Source organism: Protopterus annectens, chromosome 2.part0, assembly GCF_019279795.1.
Source record: "Protopterus annectens isolate FY-2018-M chromosome 2.part0, PAN1.0, whole genome shotgun sequence".
Lineage (NCBI taxonomy): Eukaryota > Metazoa > Chordata > Ceratodontiformes > Protopteridae > Protopterus > Protopterus annectens.
The window spans coordinates 427656424-427677484 of record NC_056728.1 but is presented as its reverse complement, the minus strand read 5'-3'; the positions used below and the strand labels follow the sequence as shown (position 1 = coordinate 427677484).

The 21061-nt window shown below is 39.2% G+C and overlaps 1 protein-coding gene across 1 annotated transcript in view; it reads left to right on the top strand.

Moving 5' to 3' along the window:
- LOC122792743 (protein prune homolog 2-like) overlaps positions 1–20717 on the top strand; it is a 1725151-nt gene extending 1704434 nt beyond the window's left edge. The window contains exons 7-8 of the mRNA XM_044060323.1: positions 15287–15430; positions 20568–20717. Of these exons, the coding sequence (XP_043916258.1) occupies positions 15287–15430; positions 20568–20717 (294 nt within the window). The remainder of the gene's footprint in view (positions 1–15286; positions 15431–20567) is intronic.
- The last annotated feature ends 344 nt before the right edge of the window (positions 20718–21061 follow it).

The window sequence follows — 21061 nt, the reverse complement described above, 5'->3', positions numbered from 1 at the left end:
GGCCAGACTGGTGAGTACTTAATGACCTAACAGGTGTGTCTGCATGTCATACTAGGGACAGACTCGTGAGTACTTATTTACCTACCAGGTATGTTTGCATGTCGTACTAGGGCCAGACTGGTGAGTAGTTAATTACCTACCAGATGTGTATACATGCCATACAATGGCCAGACTGGTGAGTACTTAATTATCTACCAGTTATTTGCATGCCATACTAGGGCCAGACTGGTGGGTACTTAATTACCTACCAGGTGTATTTGCATGGCATACTAGGGCCAGACTGGAAAGTATTTAATTACCTAACAGGTGGGTTTACATGTCAGTACTTAATAAACTACCAGGTATGTCTACATGCCGTACAAGGGCCAGACTGGTGCATACTTAATTACCTACCAGGTGTGTTTGTATGCTGTACTATGGCCAGACTGGTGAGTATTTATTTACTACCAGGTGTGGTTGCATGCCATTACAAGGGCCAGACTGGTGAGTGATTTAATTTCCTACCAGGTCTACCAGGTGTGTTTGCATGCAGTACTCGTGCCAGAATGTGGAGTAACTTAATTAGCTGCCAGGTCTGTTTGCATGCCATACTAGGGCCAGACTGTTAATTACCTAATTACCTACCAGGTGTGTTTGTATGCCATACTAGGGCCAGACTGGTGAGTACTTAATTACCTAGCAGGTATGTCTACATGCCATAAAAGAGCCAGACTGGAGAGTAGCTAATTACCTTCCAGGTTTGTTTGCATACCATACTAGGGCCAGACTGGTGAGTACTTAATTACCTACCAGGTGTGTTTGCATGCCATACTAGGGCCAGACTGGTGAATACTTAATTACCTACCAGGTATGTTTTCATGTGAGTAGTTAATTGCCTATGAGGTGTATTTGCATGTCATACCAGAGCCAGACTGGTGAGTACTTAATTACTTAACAGGTGTGTTTGCATGCCATACTAGATCAAGACTGGTGAGTACTTAATTACCTAACAGGTGTGTCTACATGCCATACAAGGATTCAGACGGGTGAGTACCTAATGACCTACCAGGTGTGTTGCATGCCGTACAAGGGCCTGACTGGTGAGTACTGAATTACCTACAATGTGTGTTTGCATGCCATACTAGGGACAGACTGGTGAGTACTTAATTGCCTACCAGGTGTGTTTTCATGCTGTACTAGGGCTAGACTGGTGACTACTTAATTACCTAACAGGTGTGTTTTCATGTCATACTATGGCCGGACTGGTGAGTACTTAATATACCTACCAGGTGTGTTTGTATGTGAGTTCTTAATTAACTATCAGGTGTGTTTGCATGTCGTACTAGGGTCAGACTGGTGAGTACTTAATTACCTACCAGGTGTGTCTACATGCCGTACAAGCACCAGACTTGTGAGTACTTAATTACCTTCCAGGTGTGTTTGCATGCCATACACGGGCCAGACTGGTGTATACTTAATTGCCTACCGGGTATGTTTGCATGCCTTACTAGGGCCAGACTGGTGAGTACTTAATTATCTGCCAGGTGTGTCTGCATACCGTACTAGGGCCAAACAGGTAAGAACTTAATTACCTACCAGGTGTGTCTGCATGCCATACCAAAGCCAGACTGGTGAGTTCTGTGTTACCTACTAGGTGTGTCTGCATGCCGTACTAGGGCCAGACTGGTGAGTACTTAATTACCTACCAGCTGTGTCTGCATGCCTTACTAGAGCAGACTTGTTAGTACTTAATTATCTACCAGGTGTCTTTGCATGCTGTACTAGGGCCAGGCTACTCAGTGACTTAATTACCTACCAGGTGTGTTTGCATGCTGTACTATGGCCAGACTGTTGAGTAACATTAATTAACTACCAGGTGTGTTTGCATGCCATACTAGGACCAGACTGCTGAGTACCTAATTACCTACCAGGTGTGTTTGCATGCTGTACTAGGGCTAGACTGGGAGCACTACTCAAGCTCCAACACCCTCGCCCAACGGTTCCTAGAATTTATAAACTCAAATGCTATGGAACAACTGGTCACCACTCCCACAAGAGGGGAAAACATATTGGACCTGATCATTACCAACATGGGGACTCTATGTTCCATACCAAAGGTATACCCCTCATTGGTAAGATCTGACCATAAATTAATCTCTCTGGACATCCATATCCCATCCCCACCCCAGCCAAGGAAACCACGGTGAAGAACATCTCAAAAGCAAACTTCACACTTCTCAAAACCGAGGTGGAATCCTTCAAAGCCCCCAGGCCAGTGGAAAATAAGGGCAAAACCACAGAATCCTTTACAAACGCATTCTATGGACACCTACAGGAATGTATAGATCGTGCTATCCCAAATAAAACCAAGATGCACTCCTCCAAAGGCAGGAGACCTGTCTGGTGGACCCCAGCCATAAATAAGCTATACAACAGAAGGAGGAAGCTACTACATGATAGAGCAAAATCCCAAAAAGGGAAGGCATCTCTGATCAGTACTAGCAAGAAACTACGATCCCTCATAAAATCATCTAAGGCTAGCTTCGAAAGAAAAATTGCACAAGATGCTAAAGATAATCACAAGGCCTTCTTTAGTTATGTCAGGAACCTGGGTGGCAACTCCCAGATATGCCCTGAGTAAGTGCAAAATGACAAAAAATACACTGAACCCACAGACATTACAAACATCCTGGCAGACAGGTTCAGTGCAAACTCCCCCCTTTCCCCCCCAAAAGAGCAAATGTCTATCCCAACTGAGTGTAGCCTCCCTGACATCACAGATGCACAGGTGGGAGCTGCCCTCTCCAAAGCAAAAAACAGAGCATCTATGGGACCGGACGGTGTCCTGGGCTGCATCTTACATGAGCTCCAAGAAGAACTGAACCCTCACATAAAGTCAATGTTCAATCTCAGCCTTACTACAGGATATGTACCCAAGGAATGGTGTACAGCAACAGTGGTCCCACTCCACAAAGGTGGCACCACAACGGACCCCGGAAACTATCGCCCTATAAGCCTGACTAGCCTGGTCTGCAAAGCAATGGAGCGTATCATCACGGAACTCATAAACAAAGGCATTGGGAACCTCCAAACACTGGATCCTACCCAATTTGGCTCTGTTAAGGGCAGATCTTGCCTCTTGAACCTGGTCAACTTCTTTGAAACAGTCACCAAGGCCATAGATGAAGGGAAGGTAGTCCACACAGCCTACCTGGACCTCGCAAAAGCCTTTGACACAATACCCCACTCTGGCATCATAAATAAACTCACCAGCTTAAATATCAACCCCTATGTCACAAGATGGGTTGCAAACTGTCTCAGGGATAGAACCCACATGGTCAGAATTGCAGGTGCCATGTCAGTCTCTAAACCAGTTACAAGTGGCATCCCACAAGGCTCAGTACTGGGACCTCTCTTGTTCGGTATATATTTCTCTGACGTACAGGCTAACACAGGAGGACTGTGGCTGACCAAGTTCGCAGATGACTGCAAACTGGGTGCCATAATCGACTCGTCGACTGACACAAGCATCCTCCAAAAGGGTCTCACAGAGACAGATAACTGGTGCCAGAGCCATGGCCTAAAGCTAAATGCCAAAAAGCGCATAGTCATCCCCTTTGGGAAAAACAAAGTGCCCACAAATTACCACATAGGTGGTAATCCATTAAGTACGGAAGAAGTAATTAGGCATTTGGGGACCCAAGTAGATAGCAATCTCTCCTTTGACAATCACCTTGCCAACGTGGTTAGAAAGACCTTCTATATAGCCCACCTTATCGCAAAAAGGTTCACATCTAAATCACGAGAGGTCATCGTGCCCCTCTACTCATCACTTATCAGGCCCATAATTGAATACAATGCCCCATTTAGGATGTACCTTACCCAACACCTGCAGCATCTGGAAAGACCCCAAAAGTACCTCACCAAGAAGATCAAGGGACTCAAACAGATGCCCTATGCAGTTAGGCTAAAGAAACTCCAGCTCTACTTGGTTGCTTACTGCCTACTCAGAGGCGATCTGTGCCTGACGTATAAAGCCATGTCCAACCCAGAATTAATGGACATGCTCCACCTCAGGAAATCCAAATTACTTAGAGCTACATGCTCCAGGGACTTAAACCTCAGCACAGAAACAAATAGGACATGCTGGAGGGACAGATTCATATCCCAGAGGCTCCCCTCACTCTGGAACAAAATCCCAATCCATGTTAGGTAGAGCCCCTCAATGACCCTCTTCAAGAGAAATCTTGATGAGTGGATGGGAGATCGTAGGTTTACACCTGGGATCTCTTCTGTGTCCCTACTAGACAGAGGCACAGTAAACTAACCTTAAAAGGGCTATCTTCTGTGACCTACTATACAGAGGCACAGTCAACTAATCTAAAAGTGTGGTGAAAGCCAAACACACTCTGGCTAGGCTTATAAATGCCCTAGGGCAGATAGCCTAGTATCAACCTATGAACCTATGAGTACTGAATTACTTACCAGGTATGTTTGCATGCCATACTAGGGCCAGACTGCTGAGTACTCAATTACCTACTAGGTGTGTTTCTTGCCATACAAGGGCCAGACTGGTGAGTACTGAATTACCTACAGGGTGTGGTTGCATGCCATACTAGGACCAGACTGGTGAGTACTTAATTACCTACCAGGTGTGTTTGAATGATGTACTAGGGCCAGACTGGTGTGTACTTAATTACCTAACAGGTGTGTTTGCATGTCATACTAGGGCCAGACTGGTGAGTACTTAATTACCTACCAGGTGTGTTGCATGCCATACAAAGGCCTGACTGGTGAGTACTGAATTACCTACCAGGTGTGTTTGCATGCCATACTAGGTCCAGACTGGTGAATACTTAATTGCCAACCAGGTGTGTTTGCATGTCATAATAGGGCCAGACTGGTGACTACTTAATTACCTAACATCTGTGTTTGCATGTCAAACTAGGGTCAGACTGGTGAGTACTTAATTACCTACCAGGTGTACTTACATGTGGTACTAGAGCCAGACTGATGAGTACTTAATTATTTACCAGGTGTGTTATATGTGAGTGCTTAATTACCTATCTGGTGTGTTTGCATGTTGTACTAGGGCCAGACTGGTGAGTACTTAATTACCTACCAGGTGTGTCTACATTCAATACAAGGACCAGACTGGTGAGTACTTAATTACCTACCAGGTGTGTTTGCATGCTTTACTAGGGCCAGACTGGTGAGTACTTCATTATTTGCCATGTGTGTCTGCATGCCGTACTTTTGCCAGACAGGTGAGAACTTAATTACCTACCAGTTGTGTCTGCATACCATACTAGAGCCAGACTGGTGAGTACTGGATTACCTACTAGGTGTGTCTGCATGCCGTACTAGGGCCAGACTGGTGAGTACTTAATTACCTACCAGCTCTGTCTGCATGCCGTACTAGAGCCAGACTTGTGAGTACTTAATTACCTACCAGGTGTGTTTGCATGCTGTACTAGGGCCAGACTACTCAGTGACTTAATTACATACCAGGTGTGTTTGCATGACGTACTAAAGCCAGACTGTTGAGTAACATAATTACCTACCAGGTGTGTTTGCATGCTGTATTAGGGGTAGAGTAGTGGGTACTGAATTACTTACCAGGTGTGTTTGCATGCCATTCTAGGGCCAGACTGGTGAGTACTTCATTCAACGACCAGGAGATACAGGAACAGCCAAAACAAACTGGAGTTGCTTGCCAAAAGGTAAATAGTTTTTTGAAACAAACGTTGACCTAGGTTTCGTCTCCAAAGTAAAAGACTTCATCAGAACACTTACACAAATAACCCACGCCTTTTTATTACAACCCACACTCTATTGGACAATTAACATTAAACAATTAATCAATAAATACATTTATAAATTTAAAGGCACAGTCTTTAAAAACAGCCATTATTAAAATTCATTAAGCAACTTTTCATTGAAAATTTTCATTAAAAATTAGACTAAATAACACAGCAACAATTTAAACATCTAAATAAACAAAACTTTTTTAAATAAACTCTTAACATTCAATTATTATTGCCCTACAATGTGTTTAAACTTCAACAATCGTGCTATACTAATATTTTCATTAATCCCTGGGAAGTTGGTTGCATCTAACCTTAACTGCCATTTCATTTCACAAAGATCCAGGTACACATCCAAAATGCTACCTTGAAAATCCCTGTAAATTTGTTGCAGTACACAAAATTTAAATGTGTGCCCACTAAATTCCTTAGTATTTTTCAGAGTAAATATTAAGTCCATATTAAGCATTACACATGTTTTTTGGATGACATATTCATTGTTTGGGAAGGTAGTATGGATAGGATGAATGCCTTTATTGAATACATAAATCATACAGTTGATTTCTTAAAATTTACACATCAGTATAGTAAAATGGAACTTTCCTATTTAGATGTAAGATTGAAAATAGATCAAAATGAGGGTTGTTTAAAAACAGGTATTTATAGGAAAGCTACCTTCTCTAATTTGTATCTCAACTATCAGAGCTGGTATTCCTACCATCAGAAAAAATCTATTGTTAAGGGTCAAATGGTTAGGGCTGCCAGAATGGTCAATGATTATCAGGAGTTTCTTAACGAATTAGAATTCATAATGGATATGTTTAAAAGAAGGGTTTATCCAGCCACCTTATGTATTGCCATTAGGGATGAAATTATAGTTAAGCGTAATGGTGGTATTATTGAAGCCATCTTAAGATGGGGCCCCACTGTAACATCCGAAAAGGGATTGGTTTTGGGTGAGCAAGAGAAATCCCTTGAAGGGTGCTGTCAACAAATATATTTTATAACCACATTCAATTATGATGTGGATGATATTATTAAAATTATTCATAAAAATTGGGGTTTATTGAAGTTGGACCATAATGTGGAGGCAAAAATGGGTGATGTCCCCAAATTTATATTTAGGAAAGATAGGTCCTTTAAAGATATATTGGAGAAAGGAGGTGGTGGAAGAGGTATTAGTACAACTAGACAGTTAGGTAATTTTAAATGTGGTAGATGCGGGATATGCAAGTATATATTAAGCACAGGACCGGGAATTTATACTGCTGGAATCCATATTGTGATTAGAAGGCATTATAACTGCCTTAGTAAGAATGTGGTTTATATGGCAAAATGCCAGCTATGTCCGGCCTTTTATATTGGAAAAACTTGTAGAACTTTTAAGGAAAGGGTGAGTGAGCATATTCTGGACATCAAGCACAATAGAACCACTAATGCCCTTTTTAGGCATACTAAGGAATTTAGTGAGCACACATTTAAATTTTCTGTACTGCAACAAATTCACAGGGATTTTCAAGGTAGCATTTTGGATGTGTACCTGGATCTTTGTGAAATGAAATGGCAGATAAGGTTAGATGCAACCAACTTCCCAGGGATTAATGAAAATATTAGTACAGCAGCGTTGTTGATGTTTAAACACATTGTAGGGCAATAATAATTGAATGTTAAGTGTTTCTTTATAAAGTTTTGTTTATTTAGATGTTTAAATTGTCGCTGTGTTATTTAGTCTAATTTTTAATGAAAATTTTCAATGAAAGTTGTTTAATGAATTTTAATAATGGTTGTTTTTAAAGCCTGTGCCTTTAAATTTATAAATGTATTTATTGATTAATTGTTTAATGTTAATTGTCCAGTAGACTGTGGTTTGTAATAAAAGGGAGTGGGTTATTTGTGTAAGTGTTCTGATGAAGTCTTTTACTTTGGAGATGAAACCTAGGTCAACGTTTGTTTCAAAAAACTATTTACCTTTTGGCAAGCAACTCCAGTTTGTTTTGGCTGTTCCTGTATCTCCTGGTCATTGGATTATTGGTTGATTGTGTTTCAGGTTTTTCGTTTTAGTTGGTGAGTACTTAATTACCTACCAGGTGTGTTTGCATGCTATACTAGGGCCAGACTGGAAAGTATTTAATTACCTACCAGGTGTGTTTGCATGTGAGTACTTAATTACCTATCAGGTGGGTTTGCTTGTCGTACTAGGGCCAGACTGGTGAGTACTTAATTACCTACCACGTCTGTTTGCATGTCGTACTAGGATGAAACTGGTAAGTACTTAATAAACTACCAGGTGTGTCTACATGCCGTACAAGGGCCAGACTGGTGAGTACTTAATTACCTACCAGGTGTGTTTGTATGCTGTACTATGGCCATACTGGTGAGTAATTATTTACCTACCAGGTGTGTTTGCATACCGTACAAGGCCCAAACTGGTGAGTGATTTAATTACCTACCAGGTGTGTTTGCATGCCGTACTAGGACCAGACTGTGGAGTAACATAATTACTTACCAGGTGTGTTTGCATACCGTACTTGGGCCAGACTGTTGAGTATTAATTACCTAGCAGGTGTGTCTACATGCCATAAAAGGGCCAGACTGGTGAGTACTTAATTACCTACCAGATGTGTTTACATGCCAATTACCTACCAGATGTGCCTACATGCCATACTAGGGTCAGACTGCTGAGTAGTTAATTACCTACCAAATGTGTTTGCATACCATACTAGGGCCAAACTGGCGAGTACTTAATTACTTACCAGGTGTGTTTGCATGCCATACTAGGGCCACACTGGTGAATACTTAATTACCTACCAGGTGTTTTGCATGTGATTTCTTAATTACCTATCAGGTGTGTTTGCATGTCATACCAGGGCCACACTGGTGAGTACTTAATTACCTACCAAGTGTGTTTGCATGTCATACTAGGGCCAGACTTGTGAGTGCTTAATTAGCTTCCAGGTGTGTTGCATGCCATACAAGGGCCTGACTGGTGAATACTGAATTAGCTACCAGGTGTGTTTGCATGCCATACTAGGGCCAGACTGGTGAGTACTTAATTGCCTACCAGGTGTGTTTGCATGCCGTACTAGGGCCAGACTGGTGACTACTTAATTACCTAACAGGTGTGTTTGCATGTCATACTAGGGTCAAACTGGTGAGTACTTAATTACCTACTAGGTGTATTTGCATGTGGTACTAGGGCCAGACTGTTGAGTACTTAATTACCTACCAGGTGTGTTTGCATGTCATACTAGGGCAAAACTGGTGACTACTTAATTACCTACCAGGTGTGTCTACATGCCATACAGGGGCCAGACTGGTGAGTACTTAATTACCTACCAGGTGTGTTCATGCCTTGCTAGGGCCAGACTGGTGAGCACTTAATTATCTGCCAGGTGTGTCTGCATGCCGTACTAGGGCCAGACAGGTGAGAACTTAATTCCCTACCAAGTGTGTCTGCATGCCGTACTAGAGTCAGACTGGTGAGTACTGTATTACCGCCTAGGTGTGTCTGCGTGCCGTACTAGGGCCAGACTGGTGTGTACTTAATTACCTACCAGCTGTGTCTGCATGCCATACTAGAGCCAGACTTGTGAGTGCTTAATTACCTACCAGGTGTGTTTGCATGCCACACTAGGGCCAGACTGTTGAGTACTTAATTACCTACCAGGTGTGTTGCATGCCATGCAAGGGCAAGCATGGTGAGTACTGAATTACCTACCAAGTATGTTTGCATGCCATACTAGGGCCAGACTGGTTAGTACTTAATTACCTAACTGGTGTGTCTGCATGTCATACTAGGGACAGACTGCTGAGTACTTATTTACCTACCAGGTATGTTTGCATGTTGTACTAGGGCCAGACAAGTGAGTAGTTAATTATCTACCAGCTGTGTCTGCATGCCTTACTAGAGCAGACTTGTTAGTACTTAATTACCTACCCGGTGTGTTTGCATGCTGTACTAGGGCCAGACTACTCAGTGACTTAATTACTTACCAGGTGTGTTTGCATGCCGTACTAGGGCCAGACTGTTGAGTAACTTAATTACCTACCAGGTGTGTTTGCATGCCATACTAGGGCTGGACTGGTTAGTACTTAATTACCTAACTGGTGTGTCTGCATGTCATACTAGGGACAGACTGCTGAGTACTTATTTACCTACCAGGTATGTTTGCATGTTGTACTAGGGCCAGACAAGTGAGTAGTTAATTATCTACCAGCTGTGTCTGCATGCCTTACTAGAGCAGACTTGTTAGTACTTAATTACCTACCTGGTGTGTTTGCATGCTGTACTAGGGCCAGACTACTCAGTGACTTAATTACTTACCAGGTGTGTTTGCATGCCGTACTAGGGCCAGACTGTTGAGTAACTTAATTACCTACCAGGTGTGTTTGCATGCCATACTAGGGCTGGACTGCTGAGTATCTAATTACCTAGCAGGTGTGTTTGCATGCTGTACTAGGGCTAGACTAGTGAATACTGAATTACCTACCAGGTATGTTTGCATGCCATACTAGGACCAGACTGGTGAGTACTCAAATACCTACCAGGTGTGTTTCTTGCCGTACAAGGGCCAGACTGGTGAGTACTGAATTACCTACAAGGTGTGGTTGCATGCCATACTAGGACCAGACTGGTGAGTACTTAATTACCTACCAGGTGTGTTTGAATGATGTACTAGGGCCAGACTGGTGTGTACTTAATTACCTAACAGGTGTGTTTGCATATCATACTAGGGCCAGACTAGTGAGCACTTAATTACCTACCAGGTATATTTGCATGTTGTACTAGGGCCAGGCTGTTGAGTACTTAATTACCTCCCAGGTGTGTTTGCATGCCATACTATGGCCTGACTTGTGAGTATTTAATTACCTACCAGTTGTGTTTACATGTGAGTAGTTAATTACCCATCAGAAGTGTTAACCTGTCTTACCAGGGCCAGACTGGTGAGTACTTAATTACCTACCAGGTATGTTTGCATGTCGTACTAGGACGAGTCTTGTGAGTACTTAATAAACTACCAGGTGTGTCTACATGCCATACAAGGGCCAGACTGGTGAGTACTTAATTTCCTACCAGGTGTGTGTGTGCATGCTGTACTATGGCCAGACTGATGAGTACTTATTTACCTACCAGGTGTGTTTGCATGCCGTACAAGGGGCAGACTGGTGAGTGATTTAATTTCCTACCACGTGTGTTTGCATGCAGTACTAGGACTAGAGTGTGTTTGCATGCTGTACTAGGGCCAGACTGTTGAGTACTTAATTACCTACCAGGTGTGTTTGCATGCCATACCAAGGCCAGAATGGTGAGTACTGAATTATCTACCAGGTGTGTTTGCATGCTGTACTTGGGCCAGACTGGTGAGAACTTAATTACCTACCAGGTGTGCTTGCATGCTGTACTAAGGCCAGATTATTGAGTACTTAATTACCTTCCAGGTGTGTTGGAATGCTGTACTATGGCCAGACTGGTGAGTACTTATTTACCTACCTGGTGTGTTTGCATGCCGTACAAGAGCCAGACTGTTGAGTACTTAATTACCTCCTAGGCGTGTTTGAATGCTATACTATGGCCTGACTTGTGAGTATTTAATTACCTACCAGTTGTGTTTACATGTGAGTACTATCAGGTGTGTGTGCATGCTGTACTATGGCAGACTGCCGAGTACTTATTTACCTACCAGGTGTGTTTGCATGCCATACAAGAAGCAGACTGGTGAGTGATTGAATTTCCTACCACGTGTGTTTGCATGCAATACTAGGGCCAGAGTGTGGAGTAACTTAATTACCTACCAGGTGTGTTTGCATGCCATACTAGGGCCAGAATGGTGAGTACTGAATTACCTACTAGGTGTGTTTGCATGCCGTACTTGGGCCAGACTGGTGAGAACTTAATTACCTACCAGGTGTGCTTGCATGCTGTACTAGGGACATATGTTGAGTACATAATTACCTTCCAGGTGTGTTGGAATGCTGTACTATGGCCAGACTGGTGAGTACTTATTTACCTTCCTGGTATGTTTGCATGCCATACAAGGGCCAGACTGGTGAGTGATTTAATTAACTGTCAGGTGTGTTTGCATGTCGTACAAGAGCCAGACTGGTAAGTACTTAATTCTCTACCATGTGTGTTTGCATGCCGTACTAGGGCCAGACCGGTGAGTACTTAATTACCTACCAGGTGTGTTTGCATGCCGTACTACTGAGCTTTTAATTACCTACCATCTGTGTTTGCTTGCCATGCTAGGGCTAGACTCGTGAGTACTTAATTTCCCACCAGGTATGTTTGCATGACGTATTAGGGCCAGGCTGGTGAGTACTTAATTACCTAACAGGTGTGTTTGTATGCCATTCTAGGGCCAGTCTGGTGGGTACATAATTACCTACCATGTGAGTTTGCATGTCATACTAGGGCCAGACTGGTGAGTACTTAATTACCAACCAGGTGTGTTGCATGCCGATGGCTTGCCCCCTGCAAGAAACATTTCAAAAGGAATGTTTCAGCACTTTCTTCAGTGAACATAGTTTGGGCATTCCAATCCTCAGTGCATTTGCTTTTGTTCACTTATAATGGAAGAGTCGTAAATAAGATACAATGAAAAACATTACTTTGTGAGTTTCATTGGGAGTGCAAATGAACTGTTTGACTGGACATGCAGATGGCAGTGTGATTTTGCTTTGTGTCTATGTATTGTAACATGTAATAACCATATATTTTTGGGATTTAAAGGTTTTCCTTAAAGTGCAGTGGAACACCAGTTGTGGAACAGTTGAATGTTTCTGTTTGACTTTTAAAACTGTGAGTGACAAGCTGATAAGTGTGCTTCTTGACGTTATGGCAATCATTTCATAGAAAACCGTTTATATATAGACAGAGTAGCTAGGCCATTAGTAGCCCAGGGTGGGACCCTCATGTGATGCATTGCACAATGTAACAGAAAAGCACAAAAAAGGAAAGAAAATGCATCCAAATGGAAAACATATTTCCAGCAACCTTCTAAGTTTAAACAGTAAGCCATATTTTAAACTTTGTCCCAAGTCAGATTTTAAACTTTGTCCCTGAGCAGATCCCTCTCAAACTGCAAGTCACTAAATAATGACAGAGATTTGGGGTTCCAACTTCATCCTTCAGGAAATCCTACAAGAAATGCATAGTGGTGCGAAGCATATTATTCTAGCAAATGACGAAGTTTATATAACAGCAAGCAATTATTTTAAACTTTATAGCTGATGTTATTTCTCCTAACTGTAAGTCACAAAATAATGGTAAACATTTGCGTTTCAGACTTCATATCCTTCAGAAAATGCCTATTGGTGCAAACATATTATTCCAGCAACTTTCTAAGTTTATAAAAGGAACATTTTAAACATTGTCCCTGAGCTGATCCCCCATACTTCACTAAATAATGACAGTCAGTTGAGTTTCATACTTCATACCCTTCAACATTTTAAACACTACAGCAATATTTTTACCCCTCAGAAAATCAAAAAAAAAAAAAAACTACTGGACTAGTCCTGGTGGCCAAAATTAGAAAGCATACTATTCTAGTTTAGCAAGGTAGCAAGCAACCTTCTCCAAAAAAAAAATAGCAAATAACAACTGTCAACCCTGACCTGGCTGCCCAGTGTCTTGCCTGCTGACCACCCAGTCTAGTGCCCACTCTGTTGACTACTTAATTACCTACCCGGTGTGTTTGCATGCCATGCTAGGGCCAGACTGGTGAGTATGTAATTACCTACCAGGTGTGTTTGCATGTCGTACTAGCGCCAGACTTGTGAGTACTTAATTACTTACCAGATGTGTTTGCATGCCATGCTAGGGCCAGACTGGTGATTACTTAATTACCTACAGGTGTGTTACCATGCCGTACAAGGGCCAGACTGGTGAATACTTAATTACCTACCAGATGTGTTGCGTGCCATACAAGGGGCAGACTGGTGAGTACTGAATTACCTACCAGGTGTGTTTGCATGCCATAGTAGGGCCAGACTGGTGAGTAATTCATTACCTATCAGGTGTGTTTGCATGCCATACTAGGGCCAGACTGGTGAGCACTTAATTACCTAACAGGTGTGTTTGCATGTCATACTAGGGCCAGACCGGTGAGTACATCTGTCCCTTTCATACTGAGAAAATATATTGTTTTGTCACAGAAAACAGCCCTTGCTGTGTGTATTATCATGTTCTTCAAGGACGACTGAAAGAGTTACCCATATCTGTCTTTCTGATTACCTTTGTTAATTAAGAAAATAATTACTTATCGGTCCAGGTAGTGTATGCTTCTAGCATTAATGGCAGGCATTCTGAATTATCTGTTTTCTTTTTTGATAAAAAGATACATCATTGCAGTGGGTAGTGTATGTCATTAACACTTCCCACTGACAAATGTTTGGTGTTCTATACATTTTTTCAAGACAAGGAAATTGTGGAGATAAAAGCATCCTTTTGCATAGCAATCTGTCTGCAAGTAGAGGATCATTGGCTAGGCATGGACATCATTTGCTAGCCATGACCTATTACTTTATGGCAGGATAGGAAGTGAAATGGCATGAAGACGAGCAGCATACCATCCATACCTCTCAACTGTACAGATTTTTGCGGAATGTCCAGATTTGTGGCTCATATATTAGTCTGTTCCTCATAAAATCTGTGTTTTTCTGACAAATTACTGGGATGATCTGTGGATTAAAGTAATTAAATAATGAGATACATTTGAGTTTCACACTTCAAATCCTTTAGAAAATGTATGTTAAAACAAATCCTGTTACTCTAGCAATTTTCTAAGCTTATAAGAGCAATATTTAAAATATGTCCCTATTTTAAGCGTTTGTCCCCCCCCATTGTGTCAGTCTTTGTCCAGATTCCTTGCACTGAGAGGTATTGAGGTATGATACCATCTCACTTATAGGATTTTTTTAGACATTTTATTTATTTATTTATTTTATTAAATATTGAGCAGTTATTTAATTGCACATATGTTGTGCTAATACACTCTTTAACCGTTAATTTCTAGGTTTTGATTTTTTTTTAAATTTTAAAATCATCCGTGTGGTGATTTTGAAATTAGAAGTAAAAGACTGGAAAACTGAGTCATGTCAGGAACTGATATAATGGCTGTGGATGCTGAGATAACTCACTGTTCTCAGTAGAATGGTTAACTGTTTTAGGGTACTGTCACCTGGCATATTATGAATAGTCCTTAGGTCATTAAGGAAATACTTAAATAAGTGTAATATATAAGAACATGGTATCAGTTCTGTGAATATTGGCAGAGTCTTGGTAAGTAAATATTCAAATGATATTTATAGTGCAGAGAATGAGAATCTGTTTCTTAAGCCGCATGTACTTGTGAAGACTGAATGTTTTTTTCTGGGAATTTCACTTGTAAAGCATTTGTACATTTCTTCAGATATTCTTCACCATCTAGGTTATATAAAGTTGAATTCAAGACATAAGCAAAATATAGAATGAATTGCAAATGTTTTTTTTTTAATTTCAGGACAATATTATTGACTGGATTGAGGATATGAAAGCATTCATAGGCAAATATGATTATGAAGCTCTTATTATTCTGGCAACGTACGTGCAAGATGGAAGTCGAAAAATTGTTGTTCATACAGAAAATTTAGAGCTAGGCAGTCAAGTAAGTTTGAAGTCCAGTGCTGTGCATGACAATGTACTCACTATATGTGTATTTGTGTCTTTGAACTGTATGTAATATATGGTAAAATAATCTGCATATTTAATATGGCTGTTGATGTCCTGATAAATTCTTCAAAGTCTATGTTGTATATACTAAACTACTCCACAACTAGTGCTGAAAATAGTTTCCATATTTCAATTAAAAAAACAAATGAAATTCCAACAACTTGAAGTGAAGAAAAACTTGAAGAAACTCTTAAAACCAAATGGTCTAATAAAGTCTCACTATACCATTTCTGATGTTTATGAGACAGTGTTACTCAATATGATACATTTGTGCATTTCCATTTTAGATATTGAACAATGTACATATTAACACCATGCTATCATTGGGGTTTCTACATTCATTTAGCATAACCTCCTGCATTTACTTTGCTTGGTGATTTTCTTCCTTGATTTCTTTCTTGGTCTTGTGATCTCTCCCTGTCTCGCTCCCCCCCTTTTTTCTTCCTTCTCATCTTTTTTCCCATTGTTCATTTATCCCATTTTAGTCTATTATACTTATTTTTATCTTACAAAGAACAGAACCAAAAAAAGCCTCCTGATGAACGTTCTACCTATTAAAAACTGCCCAACTCCATGAAAAATAAAGCAAAACTATTTATTTAGCACTTTCATCCTTTTCACATAAGGACTTCCTCAGAATCAAAAACATTCTTGGGAGGGTGGCCTAATGGTTAAGGTGTTTGCCTTACAAACACAAGGTGCAGGGTTGGAGTCTCACAAGGGATAATTGGCTAGGCTTAAAATGGCTCGCAGGGGCAATTAGCCTAGTACTAACCTATCAATCTATGAACCAAGTATTTAAATAGTTAACTGCCGTCACATGACACCTAATTAATTAATACATAAATAATTCAATAAAAAACAAGAACCTTATTGACATGTAAAAATTATAGACTAGAAAAGGTCTACCATCCAATAAGAAACCTAATCATATTTATACAGCGATAATAACAGTCCTAACAAACATTTAGGTATGAATAATCCAAAATGAAAAATAAAAAATGAAAAATAACCCATATAGATGAATAGGAGTCTAAAAGGCCTATGATTGCAAAATCACATAAAAAACTTTATAACCCCAAAGAATAAAGCCTTATGGTATCAACTATTCAAAACTCAATGCATATTTAATGCCCTGTGTTTAAGAAAGGGCATAAAGTTAATATTATCATTGAGACCTGGGGGACAGTAGCATTAAGTCTAAACTGCCATTAGACTTCTCTAATTGCTAATGTTTTCCCAATATCCCCAACATGAGTCCTTCTTAACCTTATCAATAATACCAAAAAGAAACGTATTTATAATTATAACAAGCCAAAGAATGTTTATAGAGGGCATTATTCAAATTGTGATGTTTAATGACATACAAATGCTCGTAAATCTGCCTATGTAAGTTCTCTCAGTCTTCCCAATATAAAAGTAGTGGCACTACTGACAAACTGCAATGTATACCAAACCTGAACTGCCACATTCTCCTACCCTAAGTTCAATATTTTGTGGGGGATTTCCCACTACTACCTCCTGCCTTGATAAAGTAAAAGCACAATAACTGCACCTACCACATTTATAAGTACCTCATTGGTCTCTCCATCCTATTAAGGGATGTTCCAATACATATTTCAAATTTACATCTGTTTTAAAAAGAAAAAATGGTTTATCCCATAGGATTAATTCTGAATTTGTTTGAAACAACACCCAATTCCTGCTAATAATATTTTTTAACTTCCTTACTAAAAATCCCATATTGTAAAACCATAGAATGTGCAAAATGGCTCTTGGAGATATGATTTCTTTGGGGAAAAACTACTCTCTCTGGTAATGGTTTAAACAGGGAACGCCACCCTTCTAGGACTTCATCACCACTCTTGGCAATCAAGTCTAAGGGGTAACCCCTCTCCCCAAATATTTTAAACAATGTAGCCAACTCATTTTTAAAATCCTGTATTGTAGAACACATATGGGCTGCTCTAATCATTTGGCCTCTCATCAAATTCCTCTTAATGTGTAAAGGGTGGTTACTCTGAAAGTCCAAAAAGGTATTGGAATATGTAGGCTTCCTAAAACATTTGGAATCAAAACAATGATTAACATAATCTTTAAAGATTGTAACATCAAGGTAGTCTATACTACCATCCAAAACCTTATATGTGAACTAAAAATAAGGACAAGCACCATTCATGTAATCCACAAATTGTCCTACTTCCCTTTCTACCTTCCTTCCACAAATTAAATATATCATCCAAATACAGGGGATATGTAAACCAAAATTCCTTAAATACAGAATTAAAAATATATTTTTCTCCCGTGAATACAATACAACATTTGCATAGATGTGTGCACAACTGGTACCCATTGCTACACCCTTAATCTGTTTAAAAAATTCCCCTTCAAACATAAAATAATTATTATATAAAACCACAATTGCGAAATATCCTTGGAACCACAATGACAAAAAACCAATGATATCTTGTTCTAATGTTTACCAAATGTTTTTTATTCCACAATAGACAGCATAAAATCTCTTAGAGCCTCAGCCGCAACCAGCCTTTACAGAGTAAAAATCGTATTCATCAGGTTCTCCTTTTATATACATAGCATTACTTAATTAATCAATTACAACCAATTAACTTAAAATCAATGAAAGAAGCTTTTTCTTAAAGCTAAAACATTTTAAATAAAATGTTGCCAGTTGCATTCCTTGTTTAAACCATTAGGTTGTAAGGTATTATATTTAATGATAAAAATCGATTCTTTTTTCCTAAGCAAGTGTTTTAACATTTCCTCATTGACAAAATATTGTAAAACCTGCTCTAAAACTGTTACTTTTAAGTTGTTAGTATCTCCTAAATGTACTTTATTAAAATGTTCCGCTATGGGACTTATAACTTTGTTTATCTTAATGTCCCTGATATGCTCTTTTATTCTTTCATTTAGACTTCTTTTGGTTTCACCTATAAAATAATTTTTACAGGAACATCCTATAGCATAAATAATTCCCCTACTTGCACAAGAGAAATTTTCTTGAGTTTCAAACTTATTATTATTTATTTTCTCAAAAGTTGACACTATAAATTGGCAAATCGAACATTTTCCACAGGGAAAAGTTCCTAATTTTGTTGGACTTTAATAATTTTTCTTTTGGTTTACTATATTTACTATGAACCAAAAAATCCTTTAAACTCCATCCTCTTTGAAAGGAAAACCTTAGTTCTATTTGTGAAAGTGAAGACACTTTTTTTATGTGCTTCTAATACCCCTTTAATAATTCATTTAACCTATCTGAAAAAAGGGTGTATTTAGTAACAAAAATAATGAACTATCCATTAATGTTTTATTTTTACAATTCTCTAAATTTTTGTTATACAAATTTCCACTAGTGACTTTGGAACTTTCATAGATTTTAACATAACTTTCTAACACTATATCTTGTTTATAGCCCCTGCTTGAAAACATATCTATGGCTTTCTCAGCTTCCTTCCGTGATTCATTCTTATCTCTTAATCCTTAATAATTCTCCATAAGGGATAGAAGTTAAAGTATAAGATGGATGACAACTAGTAGCATACAGCATCAAATTAGACTGATTAAACTTTCTATGTATACTAGTTTTAATCCTACTTTTCATTTTTCATTCCAAAGTAATATCCAAAAAAATTAATCACTGGTCCCACTTGTGCCCCATCAAATTGAATTTCATATTCATTATTGTTTAGGTACTGTAAAAATCCTGGTACCCCTTCTTTGCCCTCCCGACACACAAATATAAGGTCATCTAGAAATCTAAAATATTTTATGACATGACCTCTATAAAATCTACTTCTATATATGTGTGTACTTTCCACTAGTCCCATAAATAAGTTTGCATACACTGGAGCGAAAGCTGTCCCCATTGCTGTGCCCCTGCCCTGTCTATATAGGCTCCCTTCAAACTCGAAAATATTATTTGTTAGACAAAAATATATCAGTTCTTTGATGTAATGAGTTCTGGGATTATCTTCCAGAAAATATTGTATTGCCTCTAAGCCATGATAATGTTGTATACTAGTGTACAAGCTAACCACATCTACTACTACAAAGTACATTTCTTCCGTCCATATGTCTTCTATCTTTTTCAAAAAGTCAAAAGAATCTTTTATATAAGATGAAAGCTCTAACACTTCTTTTAACAGAAATTCATGTAAAAATCAGCTCAGATTGTGGGTAAAATAACCACTAGCTGATACTATTGGATGTCCCGGGGGGGGGGGGGTTGTAAGTTTTTATGAATTTTAGGGACACAAAAAAATTTAGTTACCACATTTTCTTTACTTACAAATTTGTTTGACACATCAAAAGCTGTAAAATAATGTAGTCTCACCCCCTTGTCCAACAACATCTGAAAATGATGCTGGACTTGAAACAAAGTATTTGCTTTGCTGTATACTGATTCATTATTTAAATGTTGCATGCACATGTCACAATAATCCAGAGAATTCATGACTACCAACTTGCCTCCCTTATCAGAGGGCTTAAACACTATTTTATCATTAGTGCTTAATTGTCTTAACTTCATCCATTCCATTTTAGTCAAATGAAATTTTTTTCTGGTGATCTTAAAATCATCTATTTCCTTTTCCAATATTATATTAAGAGCACTATGGAAACGCTGTATATAACTAATCTTAAATGGAGGCATGAAAGTACTTTTCAGAGATATTTTAGTTGTATCTAAAAGACTATAAGCATTGCTTTCTGATCCAGAGTCACAACAATAAAAACTACAGTCACTACATGAATCCGTTTCCACTTCTGGAGCATTTGTATTTTCAAAAACAGAGTTGTAAAAATAATCCTTTAAATGCATTTTATGTACTAATATAAATATTTCACCCTTTAATTCATATAATCTAGATAAAACTGTTGGTATAAATTTTAAACCTTTTTGTAAAACTGACATTTCAACTTCATCAAACAAATAGACAGATTAACCACGTAGTGGTCTGCATTAATGCATTCTACCTGTTTAATTAGTCCATTTACTTTGTTTGTACCGGCCCTGGCCCTGGTCTCTATAATTGTCCTGTCCCTGCCAGGTACGTTTTCTGACCCCATTTCCCTGGGCCATTAAGCCTCGAAGTGCCCTCCGAAAGGACTCAGCATTATTGGGTCTAGCTAAGCCAGGATATTCTTGGTCTGTTAATTCCTCTTCCTCCATAGAAGATGCTCCGCTTTCAACTGAATGAAAACTCCATTGTTTTACATTGACCATATGTTTCCCTATCTGTTTGGAAACTAACATTACACCATTTGGACTGCTGATTGGTTGAAAGCAAAAAAGCCTTCTTCCATTCATATTCCCTTAAGTCTCTCTGGAGTTTACTTTTTTCTGGTTGATAAGTTCTTTCTCATAGGAAGAAAGATGTTCATTAATACTTCCTAAAAAGGATTCAAATGCCAAGTGTGATGTTATCTTAACCATTTCATCGCATAACTTCTTTGTTTCCCCCAACAGTGTATTTCTTTTGAGGTTATCCCTTTCTATTAGTATAGACACCCATTCAGTACTGCAGCAATGAGCTGCCACTGT